The sequence below is a fragment of the Nerophis lumbriciformis genome, linkage group LG08 (genome assembly GCF_033978685.3).
Source record: "Nerophis lumbriciformis linkage group LG08, RoL_Nlum_v2.1, whole genome shotgun sequence".
Taxonomy (NCBI): domain Eukaryota; kingdom Metazoa; phylum Chordata; class Actinopteri; order Syngnathiformes; family Syngnathidae; genus Nerophis; species Nerophis lumbriciformis.
Window position 1 is genome coordinate 34581341 of NC_084555.2, and position 15491 is coordinate 34596831.

Below are 15491 nucleotides of genomic sequence, written 5' to 3' on the forward strand. Positions count from 1 at the left end.
TAATTGTTGGAGCATGATAAACCTGTTTACAGTATGAGCGTCTAAATACATTGTTCAAACATTATTAGAGCCATCTAGAGATGAAATCATCACCCTTTAGTCACCTTTACACTCTTCTGCCTGAGGCCAAGACAATCAGTGGCTTAGATACTGAACAGCACACTGGGATTGGTTTGGTCTCATCCAGTGGTACTGTATTGATGGATTCTTTAACTTAATTTAGACATTATTATGTTTAGAACATGCTTAATTTATGCCAAAAATAAGTAGAATATGATTAAAAAACAACAACAAAAATATGTTTCCAGTGTCCAAGACAACCACTGGGATAAAAGTACCGGTAAGTAGTTGTTCTCTTTTTTAGTGCGGTTTGATTTCATTCTTGCTTTAAATATTTTTACTACTGTATTCTTTAGTACAATTTGCTTTGGTTTGTGGCAAACCCCAGAAAAAGTTTGCCACAAACCAAAGCAAATTTTTACTTGTTGCAATGAAATATAATCCACTTCTGTCATTGCGTAGCTTGCACCTGAATTAGCAGTTGGCAACATGCCTGATTCTGATAAAAGAGTCCTCACCTTGACAGGATTGGTCTCTCACTCATTTTCCTTTCAGAGAGTGGGCAATAAATCTTTTCCCTGTCACCGGCTGCTGAGGTTTGACAATCGGGCCAAGCGGAGGCCTGGAAAACACATGCGAGTCACATATTTCCCCGGCGGCTTTGTACAATTTGATCGGACCTCGAGAAAAGAATCGCGCCGTCACTTTCATGTCACAAAATTGACAAAAGCAACACACCGAAGTGGTGGGCGAAAGAAGTAGCTTTGGGCAGGCGGACAATAGAAGCAAAGTAAGGAAGGGATTAGGAGAGTTTACAAGAGAGAGATACAAGGGAAAGTGTGATTAATGGCAACTGACAGCTGATCACAGAGAATGCTCTCCATTTGGAGGCGCTGTCACAGTCAATCAGTGCAGTGCAGTCATCTTCCTACAAAGGTAAACTGGGCAGGCACAGAGCTCTACAAAGGCTGTGGCCCTTCTAATAACACCCTGCACCCCTCCCTTCTCCAAAACATCACACTGGCTCTCTGTTTCTCTCCATTGTCAATAGACTTGACCTGTTGGTCTAACTTGGGTTCTGGTAATGAATATTTCTCTCAAAGGTCTCTCACTCTTTCTCCACAAATGAGCTACCGGCTGATCATGAGAAGAGAACCAGACCTTGCATTATTAATTAAATAATGACACATGAACCCATTCTAATGAGAATAATTTTAACCAGCGGTCCCCTCAAACAGAATGTATCGTCCAGTTCATCTTATCCTAACTTGATTTATCACAAACCAAAAAGCATCCTGCAAAGTATCATAAAGACAAACAAATAAAAAAAAAAATGTTTTGACAATACTAGAGTTCCTTTCCTTTTGAGCCACAATGGAAGCGTACCTCCTGCCCCAGAAGACGTTTGCAAAGCTATGTCATTTGATCTTAATGTTTTACGTGATTCTCCGTTAAGTATCTAATTATATAATTTTACTATGTGTTATTATTTTTTTTAATTTTATTCAAACACATTGTATAATTTTTTCAAAAACTTTATGAGTGCATTGGAAGTAGGGTTGTACAGTATACCGGTACAACTGTAATAAAGTACTGTGGTACTAATGAATTAAAAACGGTACTATACTGTTTTGAAAAATACCGGTACTTCTTTTTTCATCAACATGACGTGCTGACATGGTGAATAAACAGATTAATCATCCATTTTCTACCTCATGTCCCTCATAATTTTGACAAAATAATACAATGAGAAATAATATGTTACTGCAAAGGGATGTAAATCTTACAACTCACAATTTGATTCGATTCTGATTCTTGGGATGACGACTGGATTCAAAATCTATTCTTGATTTAATACGATTCAAGCACATTCTTGCAATACATCTTTAATATAAAAATTATGATTACATATTTTTAAAACAGGTTACATGTTACACAAGCTCCTCTTGGCAACATATATACAGTGAGTAAGTGTGTACATGGCCAAAAAAACCTGATTTTAAAAATGAATTTTTTTTTAGCACCCCTACTGTTTTGTGTGTCTGTACCAAAAATAGCTAATAAGCTGTGTTTCTCCGACAGAGTGCGCAGCTCTAATACGTTTTTTGTGTGTACTTTATCCAATTTCTACATATATACTGCAACTACGCACATCTTCAATATGATAAATGATATTAGGTACAACAACGTAAGATTAAGACATGGGAAAGGAGGACACAAATATTAGCAACACTAGTATAGATAGCTATGTGAGCTACAGTGCTAATGTTATAGTTGCTCTTTAGCAGCAACATGATGCTTGGTTAGCCTGTTTGTTTTTAACAGTGCAACCTTAGCACAGCACTGTTGCAGGAAAAACTGTAGCTTTGAATGCATTGTATGTTTAAAAACATAAAATGTTACTAGATAGGAGACTAAAAATGTATAATAGTTACAGTTGTTTTTGCTCTACTCTAGAACTATTTCTATTATCATGAATGGAAACAATGGCTGTGTTATTGTATTTACTATGTTTTGTTTCATCAATAATGGAAGCATAGTGTTAAAGGTCAAAGGGTGCAATTATAATCATAAATTAATAATATTAATTAATAATTCAAAATAATGTGAAATCAATCACATTGTTGTTTGTGTTCAGTGGAAATAGTATCAGTAGAGAGCTTGTTATAGGTCAAAGTTTTTTTTTTGTCTTTAGTTGAGTTTCTAAAAGCCCTAAGTGCAACATGAAGAAAAAAATATTTGTTGAATTCGAAAGTTGAGTATGTTACAGTAATTGATGAGTTTAAAGGGTGTTTATTAACGTACGCCAGCATTCATACTTGAAGGAGGAGAATGAAAGGAAATCACGCGCACGCACGCACGCACGCGCGCGCGCGCGCGCGCACGCACGCACACACACACACACACACACACACACACACACACACACACACACACACACACACACACACACACACACACACACACACACACACGCACACACGCACACACACACGCGCACAATTTTCTAGCGTATTTTTCCGACAGCTCAGTTTGGACAAACGCAGGCTGATCTCTGCTCGGGCTGGACTGTGACACTCAAATGAAGTGATGAATGGTAAGATTTGCTAATGCTAATGCTGCGCATGGAAAAAAGGCCCGTGATCAGACAAACAGATGTGCGGCGCATCGGTGAAAACTGCTTAATATCACCGGTGCTACAATAACCTCAACACTCCGCTGGGCTGCCGGCTCGTGATGGAAAGAGCGGCTCAGGTCCTGAAAGATGACGGGTCACACGTGAGCGGAGAAAGCCACAAGTGCAGCGCATTAGCCGCAATAAACCCAGAGCTGGATTTTTGATTCTCTCGGTGCAAGTGAACAAGCTTTTGGCAAAGGGATCGTAAGTGGAACTGGGGAGAGTTGTCCAACAGATGGGAATTTCCTCTCTGTTTCAAAAAGAAAGTTGCCATCATTGTTAAGCCTCGTTTATTCATCCTTCAGCGATGACATCACCTCTGCTAAATTCTTCTAATCTATCTAACGGCATTTACACACCGCAGAGAGCAACACTAAAAATACCCAATGGTGCTTATCGCTGCTCCGCGGGGAATGACTTCGATGAAAAGGGAACACAAACAGGGAGGGGGCACTGGAACTTTCTAAGCACGTGCAGAACCACAACATCAGACCCACCTGTTTTTGCGCAGATGACCTGGTAGGGCGACTGCTGCGTGCTGGTCACACTTCCCTGAGTCGACCTCTGAGTGGAAGTCTGCCTGGAGAGCAAACACAAGATACAAATATATCAATGCGAAGCTCAATACTTCAACATATTCTGTATGTTATTTTCCTAACACTTCTGACTTCTTTTATTATTGGTTTTTGAACAGTGTCCATGATACAAACCCCGTTTCCATATGAGTTGGGAAATGGTGTTAGATGTAAATATAAACGGAATAAAATGATTTGCAAATCATTTTCAACCCATATTCAGTTGAATATGCTACAAAGACAACATATTTGATGTTCAAACTGATAAACATTTTTTATTTTGCAAATAATCATTAACTTTAGAATTTGATGCCAGCAACACGTGACAAAGAAGTTGGGAAAGGTGGCAATAAATACTGATAAAGTTGAGGAATGCTCATCAAACACTTATTTAGAACATCCCACAGGTGAACAGGCAAATTGGGAACAGGTGGGTGCCATGATTGGGTATAAAAGTAGATTCCATGAAATGCTCAGTCATTCACAAACAAGGATGGGGCGAGGGTCACCACTTTGTCAACAAATGCGTTAGCAAATTGTTGAACAGTTTAAGAAAAACCTTTCTCAACCAGCTATTGCAAGGAATTTAGGGATTTCACCATCTACGGTCCGTAATATCGTCAAAGGGTTCAGAGAATCTGGAGAAATCACTGCACGTAAGCAGCTAAGCCTGTGACCTTTGATCCCTCAGGCTGTACTGCATAAACAAGCGACATCAGTGTGTAAAGGATATCACCACATGGGCTCAGGAACACTTCAGAAACCCACTGTCAGTAACTACAGTTCGTCGCTACATCTGTAAGTGCAAGTTAAAACTCTCCTATGCAACAACACCCAGAAATGCCGTCGGCTTCGCTGGGCCTGAGCTCATCTAAGATGGACTGATACAAAGTGTAAAAGTGTTCAAATTGTTTTTGGAAACTGTGGACGTTGTGTCCTCCGAACCAAAGAGGAAAAGTACCATCCGGATTGTTATAGGCGCAAAGTTGAAAAGCCAGCATCTGTGATGGTATGGGGGTGTATTAGTGCCCAAGACATGGGTAACTTACACATCTGTGAAGGCACCAATAGTGCTGAAAGGTACATACAGGTTTTGGAGCAACATATGTTGCCATCCAAGCAACGTTACCATGGACGCCCCTGCTTATTTCAGCAAGACAATGCCAAGCCACGTGTTACATCAACGTGGCTTCATAGTAAAAGAGTGCGGGTACTAGACTGGCCTGCCTGTAGTCCAGACCTGTCCTTCCATTGAAAATGTGTGGCGCATTATGAAGCCTAAAATACCACAACGGAGACCCCCGGACTGTTGAACAACTTAAGCTGTACATCAAGCAAGAATGGGAAAGAATTCCACCTGAGAAGCTTAAAAAATGTGTCTCCTCATTTCCCAAACGTTTACTGAGTGTTGTTCAAAGGAAAGGCCATGTAACACAGTGGTGAACATGCCCTTTCCCAACTACTTTGGCACGTGTTGCAGCCATGAAATTCTAAGTTAATTATTATTTGCAAAAAAAATAAATACAGTTTATGAGTTTGAACATCAAATATCTTGTCTTTGAAGTGCATTCAATTGAATATGGGTTAAAAAGGATTTGCAAATCGTTATATTCCGTTTGTATTTACATCTAACACAATTTCCCAACTCATATGGAAACAGGGTTTGTACATTATTCACAAGGAATTGACAAATTTCCATCTGTAGTCCTTAATTTGACACTACCTGACATACCTGAGAAAACCATGACACAATTACAAAAACAATAAAATGACTGTGTATAAAACAACATATGTTCACATAGAAAACCGTACAAAACAAAACAGCAACTTGTACAAAAAACACTTCACACATCTACACACCTCATCTCACTTTATTCAAAACTATTCATTTATAAAATGCATATGCTGGAAATAGCAAAGAGGCCTACAATTCATAAAATGCCCAAAGATACAATGCATAAATAACACAATTACAAAACACCTACACCAATTATTATTCATACAAACTACACTTCAGTACACAGCTACAATGTACATTTTCATAGAATACAGACTAAAAAAACTGTAATTCACAAAAGGACTAAATCAATGCATAGGTTTATAGGGGATCTATGATGAATTTTGTCTTTTCTGACTTACAAGTGTATTTGATACTTGTGTTAAAAAATGCCACAAAGAGTCAAATCATAGGGTTCATGCATTCTAGCGCGAGTTTGCTCGCAGTTTTGGAAGCCTCTGTTCACTGTGTTTCACAGTCTGGCTACATTGTGACATCACAGCGAGGTGGGTGTACTTATTTGGACATTACCTCAAGCTCTCAGCAAGAGGGGAGGAGCTCCTCTTCCTCAGCTTCAGGTTATGAGCAAACACAACAAAAGGTAGGATACAGCTTTATTTTCAGCAAATCTTGGCATGCGCGTAACAACACCGACTGCGACATGCAGTGGCATAACACTAACTGCAAAGAGCTGTTTTATGCAGGTCTTAATCAATAGGATTAAACGGATTATAAAGGTGACTGTGGAGCAAAATTTACGGAAAATTTACACAAAACATATCCAATACATATTATCTAGACAAGTGTTCCTCTTACTTTTTTCACCAAGTACCACCTTAGTAAAAACGTGGCTCTCCAAGTACCACCATAATGACCAACATTAAAATACAGTAGCATAGTAAGCCTACGTATTCATTAAAAACAAGGCACAGGCTTTGTAAGTATATTTAATATTTTGGCTACTGTTACATTACAGACAGTTTGAACAATAACACGGTGTTTGAATATAAGAAAATAAAGCACTGTACTTTAATCATGTAATTATTTGGCGTACCACTAGGAAGAGCCCGCGTACCACTATGGTACGTATACCACTGTTTGAGAATCTCTGATCTAGACAACAAGGAAGTGTTTTAAATGTAGATTAAAACCCCTTTATAATATATCGTAAAATACTACAATAATACACAGGTAAAAATACTACAGTCTTCTATTGCAAACTACCTATCATTTAAAAATATTAATCCAGTAGTTTTGTCCAACGGTTGCTCTTTAGCAAGAAAATAAAAGTTATTGTAATTTGTCAGATTTTTCAGGTGTGTGGGATACTTATTCCAATCTTTCATTGCTGTTGTAGAAAAAGCAGATTGGGCAAAAGCATATTTTCTCTGTGGAGCCTTACAGTCCCCCTGGATGCAAACTTTAAGGCCTTAGTTTTTAGTCTCTCTGTGGTCAGCGGTGCCACTAGAGAACTGAGGCTCCATTTAAAAAAAAAAAAATACCATTTAATAAGTATCACCATTTTCTATGGTTCCTGTCAATCATGGGCCAGATATATCATTAACACTGTCCTATGGCCCCCTTACTGCGCCCATGACTGTGCTTGTGTGAGTCACTCAGTTAATACACAGTGGTTGTTTTATTTGCACAGCCAAACGAACCAATGCATCTTCCTGATGACTGTGTGTATGAATATACAATGATGTGCGTATGTTTGGCACTGAACTGAATCTAGTATACTAGATTCAGTTCAGTAGCATTATGGTATTTTGTCAATCTCACTTAAATGTAGATAAATATTTTTCTTTACATTTAAGTGAGGTTTACAAGAGGTGCATATTCACTGTCAACTGATCAAGTTTGTCAACTGTTCTAATTTACAAAGCAAATTTTCTCTATCTATGATGATAATTCAATCATCAAATTATTACACAAATATATTGCCTGGCTGCTGTAAAAACATTTATTTCTTAGCTTTTAACTTCAGTGTTACAGGGATCCAATTTTACTGTTAGGGAAGTGTTTTATTCACTTTAAAGAAAATACCTGGGAAAGTGTCAAGGTCTCTGACACACCCAATTTAACCCTTATGTTAAACATGTTTCTGAATGAGAAATAAACAAGGTTTTAGATATATTTTGATGTGTGCTCTTTACTTTATTTATTCATTCAGCATTTCTTAAAAACAATTACAGCAACATAAATGTTTCTTGACTTGTAAAGGAAGTTTTCTAACTGAAGTAACAATAATTTCTGAGTTAGTTGAAGGTAAATACATGGAATTGAAGCATGAACTTTATTGTAGGTCCGACGTAAATATCATAATTAGGTGAACAAGATCGAGTTGGCATAACTCTTATCTAAACTTGGAAATCTTAGTTAAGTCAACAACAGTAGTCAAAGTTCAACAAGAATATATGAGTTTGTTGAAGGTAAAAATACATGGAATTGAAGCATGAATTTTATTGTTGGTCCCACAAAAATATAATAATTTGGTGAACAAGAAGATCCGAGTTGACATAACTCTTATCTCAACTTGTAAATCTTAGTTAAGTCAACAATAGTGGTCAAAAGTTGAGAAAACGCAAAAATCTGGTTGCATCATGTTGCCTTGAAAATGTGGGTTTTCTCAACTTTTTTTTTTTTACAGTGTATAGATTATGGGATAATCCATATATCAGCCACTTTATTAGGTACATAATCCTCCTTTTGACTACCATCAATTCATTGAATGTATGTATCTTGGTATGATTTGATGTATTATTGGGAAAAGTAGGAATTCAATTTCATTTAATAATTAATTTTCAAGGACAACACAAAAGGGCCAAGGCAGACGAGGTCAACTTGTCACATTTAATCTCTGGTCTATCAATTTTATACTTTTATAGTAGAGTAAAGTGTTTTAATGATCCTTTTCCAGGACAGAAAAAAACTAGGTTTCTGATGGAAACACGTAACTGCCTGCTGTGATGCGACCTTGATGTTTTACTGCCGTGCTTTTATTTTGAAGGCCTGACTGAATACATAACAAATGGAGTGAATCCCCTTTTCAGTCATCCACTAATATGTTAGTGGATGACTAGTATGTTAGTGGAGGTGGGACTGCAAAATTCCAAAACACCTATTTCGGTGTGGTCAGCATTAACAACGGCCTCGCTCAGGACGAGAGAGTCTGCTTTTAGGCGGGCCTGCCTGTTTTGTCCTGGGCTTCATTGGCACTTGATTAAACAAACCACACTCGCAGAGCAAACCAGACTAGAGTTTGTTTAAAAGTGTGAGCGCACCCCGAATCAACGACACAATGTGTAAAAAATGGGCTGACAGTATCAAACAATGATAAATGGTGTTATTTTTGGTGTATTTATATGCCAGAGGTGGTTGAATCAAGTGTACTAATGAAGTGACAAACACAGTACAAAAAGAAGTCTGTCTTGCAGCTGAATAGTGAATACATTGGTCTTTACATGGCACATGTATATCAAAGTGCTTGATCTAGATGCCTGCAAATTGCAGACATGACACATTACAAGGCCCTTTTCTACATTACAAATAGCAAATGCGGCAAATCACTGTAAAAGCTGGTGAGGCGCCGAACAGGAGCAGAGATGTCTGTAACTGTATACATCCAGCCTGTTAAGTATGTTTGGGGTGCAAGGGGGAGAACGGGGGGTGGCGGGACAATAAATAAAGCTTAGCTGGTATTAACCTCTCGCCCATTGCAGTCGCCTGCCAGAAGAGCATTAACCAGGTAATGAGGGTACACACAGCGTCCTTGTAAGGGGCTGCACAGTTGTTCTTTCATACCATTACACAACCACAAATAGAATTGGCCCACTTTAAGCGTGGCATACTTCAACAGGAAGCAGCTCCTTTCATATGGAGAGGGGAGAAAAAAAACTTGACCTCTGGGTTTTTCACATCACTTTCTTTGTCAACAGTCGTTCATTCCGTCACTGAGAGCAGGGCAGCCGCAAACGCTGCATGTGGGCTCGCCTTGGAGCCGCTGAGCATGTGTACACCTTGTTATGCATGCAGGTAGCTTGCCTGTCCTAATGTTATTCATAGTGAGCAAAGGGGATCGAGTTTAACCATAAACACACTTTTGGCAGCTCCAGCGTGTATGTAGTATCCTGTGCAAATAACTACTGTTGTGGCTGATTAATAGGGAGTGAAAGCGGCAGCTAGGCTGACATTAATGGCGCTCCTGTAATTGTCACCCTATTAGTAATGCCACACGACAGCCAGGGGTTTCCGTAGTTACAGCTGCGACTCGCCAAAGCGTGCAAACAAAATACCAAACAGGCTCATTTATTTGTGTTACAAATTGCTGCTTTCAAAGTCTTCGCTGCAGTCATTTCGTCGTCATTCCTCGAAGCCCCTCGGGTTGGCAGCTGTGGTAGGCTGATAGGGGCTTTGACCTACCCCGTGTGATACTAACTTGAGGCACATTTACACATGTGGGCTGAAAAAGGAAGTCGGCAGCACAATGCCAGCCTGACGCTATTCATTTTATATACCGCTTGCTCACATTCAGGAGTGAGCTGGAGTCAATAGTATATAGCAGTATTTTTCAACCACTGTGCCGCTGCACACTAGTGTGCCGTGAGATATTGGCTGGTGTGCCGTGGGAAATTATGTAACTTCACCTAATTGGTCCAAAAAATATTTTTTGCAAATCAATAATTATAATCTGCAAATAATGTGCCGTTGCTTAGTGTCTGCGCTGTTTAGAACTCGGCAGGGTAACCACGCAATACTCCATGTCAGTAGGTGGCAGCAGGTAGTTAATTGCTTTGTAAAAGTCGGAATGTGTCGGGTGAGACGAGGATGGTTTGTTGTGATCCCAATATGCAGACCACAGCGGGAGGCAGCGTGCAGGTAAAAAGGTATGTAATTCTTAAACCAAAAATGAACAAAAGGGAAAGGGAAAGGAAAAGGCAATGGCTATGCAAAACAAAAGTAACACTGAACTGGCTACAAAGTAAACAGAAACAAAATGCTGGACGACAGAAAAAACTTACGGCGTCCACAAAGTACATCCGTACATGACATGACAATCAACAATGTCCACACAAAGAAGGATAGTAACAACGTAAATAGCCTCGCTTGCTAACACAAAGCAGGTGCGCGGCATAGCGCTCAAAGGAAGACATGAAACTGCTACAGGAAAACACCAACAAAACAGGAAGGGCCACCAAAATAACAGCGCAAGACAAGAACTAAAGCACTATACACAGGAAAACACAAACAAACTGAAAATAAGGCACAACGACCTGGTGGAGTTTCATTTTTTAACATTTTCTGCTGGTGGTGTGCCTCCATATTTTTCAATTAAAAAAAATGTCCCTTGCCTCAAAAAAGGTTGAAAAACACTGGTATATAGTATATATAGCATGTATAACCCTAACCCTATGCTAACCCTATCTATATATATATATATATATATATATATATATATATATATATATATATATATATATATATATATATATATATATATATATCATGTAGTACCTGGATAAAACCCAGTCAAGCACGTGGATAACATACAAACAGAGATATTCCGATGAAGATTTTAACCCTGAACTGTGAGGTAGACATGCTGACTATGATTCCAGTCTGACGCCTTAATTCAAATATCCTTGCCAGGAACGTCATTTGTATTAAGGGATTTTTCAGGGTTAATTGTCGATCATGAGAAATTTGTCGCAAACACATTGGTCATTACATAGTACATATTGCTGTCTTTCGTGCTGCAATCATGGGTTTGGTTTCCAGCCAATGCCCCAACACCCAGCCACTGGAGATTTACAGTGCTGGTCCATAGCGCGGATAAATGGGCTGTGCCTTACAAACCATGCAAGTTAGAAATGACAAACTGCAGCAATCCCTGACGGGAAGAAGCTAAAAGAGTCCTTACTAAAGGGGAATCATAATGTAGTTTACTTCTGGGCAGAAACCAGCTAGCTCAGAGCACAATTAATTCAAAGCCAGCACGTTTCCTGCCTAAATGAGTTGTGTATAAGATAAACAGGAAGACGGCAAAGTCTGATAAAGGATAATTTTGTATCAAAAAGTCGTAAGCATTGTGATACAATATATAGCAGTTGTGGAAAATATTATTTGTACAGGGGTCAGGTGAGAAACAGAAAATATTGAGGAGGGCCAAGCTAACAGGCTGAAGCATGCTTAATATCGACAAAAGGCAAAAAGGCAAAACAATTAAATTAGCGCTTTGATGATTTACAACTGGTAAGGGTAAATATAATTTAAGCAATGGAAAATAAGCCTAGCAAAAACATTTTATTCAACGTAAATATGTCAAAACTAAAGTAAATAAATTGTGCATGTTCAAAAATGTAATCTGCCTAATGTGTCTTTACACAACCACAGCACCATGAATAACTTGAAGAAATGTGTTTGTACAGTATGAGGCGCAGCATCTGTGTGTGTTGAAGCAGGGGTCTCCTACTTTCATCACTCGTAGAGTTACTCGAGACCTGGGTAGAGTGGCCAAAAATTGTGCTGAAATGAGAGTAAAGTTACTGTACTTTACTGTAGAGTAATATGACTCAAGTGAAAGTAAAAAGTAGTCATTCAAATAATTACTTAAGAGTAAGTATTCAGAGAAAAGGCTAATCATGTACTGAGTAACTACTGAGTAACTTCTGATTGACTTCATTTATGTAATTAGTATTTGTGTGTGCATGTGTGTGTGGGTGTGTGTGTGTGAGTGTGTGCGCGCACACGCAAGCGCACGCGTGTGTGACTGTAAGAATTCCTGTAAGAATTTTTTTTTTTTGAGTTGTCAGCTTGAAGCGTCTCTCTGTCTCCGACTCCCTCATCGTCATGTGACATGTGTGCGTGACTGTTATCCATCCATCCATTTTCTGCCGCTTATCCCTTTCGGGGTCGCAGGGGGTGTCGCTGGAGCCTATCTCAGCTGCACTCGGGCGGAAGGCGAGGTACACCCTGGAAAAGTCGCCACCTCTGTTATGATTTTGCTTAATAGTTTTGATGACCTGCCTAATCTTGCCTCTGATTGGCCAGTCCATATTGTTTCACCCTCTAATTTTAGCCAATTGTGGCTCATCATACAAACACCAACCAATCACAATGGATTTTTCCAGATGTATGGATGTTCTCATTTATCCAGGTCATTGTATTTTCTCACCCTTCCAGTTGTGTCATCTCCTCTGCTTTGGCTCCACTCACGCTTCTCGTTTCCGCTGGCTCTTCCTCTCCACGCCTTTCGTGTGCATCCTTAGTTATTTTTCCTCAGTCCTTTTTGAGTCGTTTTTTGTTATTATTATTATTATTATTTCTTCTCTGCGTAGTAGTGGGGTCTTACTCGCAAAGCTGATGGTAACATATACAGTATATTAAGCAGGTCCTTTCATGTGCTGGACTGCTATGCTATTCTGTTGTGTCAGTACGCTACAGTTTCATATTGATCCATCTAATTTTCTATACCACTTTTCCTGTTCAGGGCTTTCCTGTGCTGTTCACTACACACTGAACTGGACAGTCGCCCAGTTCATTAAGTGGGATTCAAGCACATGCTGCATGAAAGACATCTATGTGAACCAGAGGTGGGTAGTAACGCGCTACATTATCCTGTTATATTTACTTAAGTCATTTTTTTTGGCTTTTTCACTTGTATTAAATGCAAAATACTTTTTATTTTTACTTGAGTATTTTTGTGAAAAAGAAACGCTACTTTGACTTTGTTACATTGAGTGCCATTCCAGTCGCTACATGTATTTATATCATCATTACATATATTTATAATCTATTGACTACTGCTTTCAAAGACGTACTTTTGGCTCGTTAGAGAGACTTCTTTCAACGAGCTCTGTCACATAACCCTGTTTTACCAATCCAACATAAGCACAAATTACATTTGATTCCATTTCACCAATCAAATGTAGCCTTGCAATCACATGATCGCTCTAAAACAACACACCGTAAAAAGTGACATGACGTCAGACGAGGCACTCTTAAACGTTAACCTTACAAACTAGGAAAAAGAACATTCATCTCATGTATTGTAGTCGAAATGTTCAAATTAATTTGCATGAATTCCACTTCCAACTAGAGGAAACATGGTTGTACTGTAGATGTTCTTTTTATGTTTTAGCCTCGTTATAACGTCATAAGTGGCTGTAAAATGTGCACATTTTGTAGTATATAGGGTCTCTAGCATGCACACACACACACACACACACACACACACACACACACACCAACTATGGCTGTAGTGCAAGTACCATTAAAAAAGCTACTACAGTAAAATTAGAAATTACTTATCTGTTATTCATCCATCCATCCATCCATTTTCTAACGCTTGTCCCGTTCGGGGTCGCGGGGGTGCTGGAGCCTATCTCAGCTGCATTCGGGCGGAAGGCGGTGTACACCCTGGACAAGTCGCCACCTCATCGCAGGGCCAACACAGATAGACAGACAACATTACTCAGTACTTGAGTATTTTTTTTCTGAATACTTACTCTTCGTCAAGTAGTTATTTGGATGACTTGAGTACAATTTTTGGCAACTCTACTCACATCTGATGTGAACCACTACGCCAGGGGTCCCCAATCTGGCCCGCCAGCGTCCAAAATTCAGGCCGCGGATATATATACAGTATGTATATATACAGCCCGGCCCACGGCCAAATTTTTTGAACACAATGCGGGCCCAGAGTCAAAAAGTTTAGGGACCACTGCACTACACTATTAATAACTTAAGTCTCTTACTGTTGATTGTAAATTGCATTTTTAGGACCTATAGAGCAGCTCATTTATTTTACGTATCAGCACAAATACCCGCACCTTTTCTAAACGAGCCGACAGCCCTTGATAAATGGATGAAACAAACCAGTGTTGCTGATCAGTGGCACGTTTGTACAGTTCAGTGTGCAGTTCAACATGTGCCGAGAGGAAAGTGAATAACCTTGAACTGTATGAATAAACCCAGCACAGTGATTTTATTATAAGTCAGCCAGGCTTAGGTGTACACTGGGATGAATATCAGATAACAAAAAGGATTGGGTTGCCCCTAAAATGAGGGCTAGAAGGGAAGCAACTTATTATCCCAACATTTTCTGCAAACAATCATCTCCATTCCACTGGATAGAGTCGACTTTACTCTGTCACTCTTTTCCATTCCCTTTCTTCTTTCATTTCATTGTTTCCATCAATGCTTTTTGGTCCTGAAGCTTCCGTTTTTCCCACACTCTCCCCTGTCACACTGGCCGACCACAAAAATGCAGGACAGAGGAGCGTGTTGGGGAAGGGGGGTCGGCATTGGGGAGGGGAAGGTTGCTCTGGAATTCCACATGCAGTGGGTAAACACGGCAACTGCCAGGAAGACACACACACATACACACACACGCACACACAGATACACACACTCCGGAGCAAACACGACACCTCGCCGGTTCCACTAACCTTCACTACAACCCCTGAGCTGCACCACTGCCCTTTTAACTCTTCCCTTGCCAGCCCAAGTCAGACGTATGAATGAAACACTTCCGGGCCAGTCTTTACAAAATGAGCACTATCCTATCAGGCTTCCACACGTAGAAATAAACAAGCATTGATAAAACATATACCGACTTTGGGATAGAGATCTTGTACCTGCAACAAGCATTAAAATAATAGTCAGCTCTGATCATAAATGTTTGCCTTTGTTGTGTAATTTGGCCAATTCCTGTAGTAATAAAGTCATAAAGCAAGCTGGGGAACGAGCTGGCCGTTCAGCCCTGTTTCACTCGTTTCCTTTAATTTTCCCTTCTCTGCTCTTCAGCTTATCTCCAAACCAAACAGGATTTTTTTAAATGGCGCTCCGAGCCTGGGCCCTTCCACTGAACCACGTTGTGTTTATGATTCAGGCAGAAATC

General features: G+C 39.6%; 1 protein-coding gene across 1 annotated transcript in view; it reads right to left on the reverse strand.

The window, feature by feature from the left end:
* Positions 1 to 15491, reverse strand: part of ttll5 (tubulin tyrosine ligase-like family, member 5) — a 161427-nt gene that overhangs the window by 13796 nt on the left and 132140 nt on the right. Inside the window, exon 29 of the mRNA XM_061968736.2 lies at positions 3736 to 3818. Coding sequence (XP_061824720.2) covers positions 3736 to 3818 — 83 coding nt within the window. The remainder of the gene's footprint in view (positions 1 to 3735; positions 3819 to 15491) is intronic.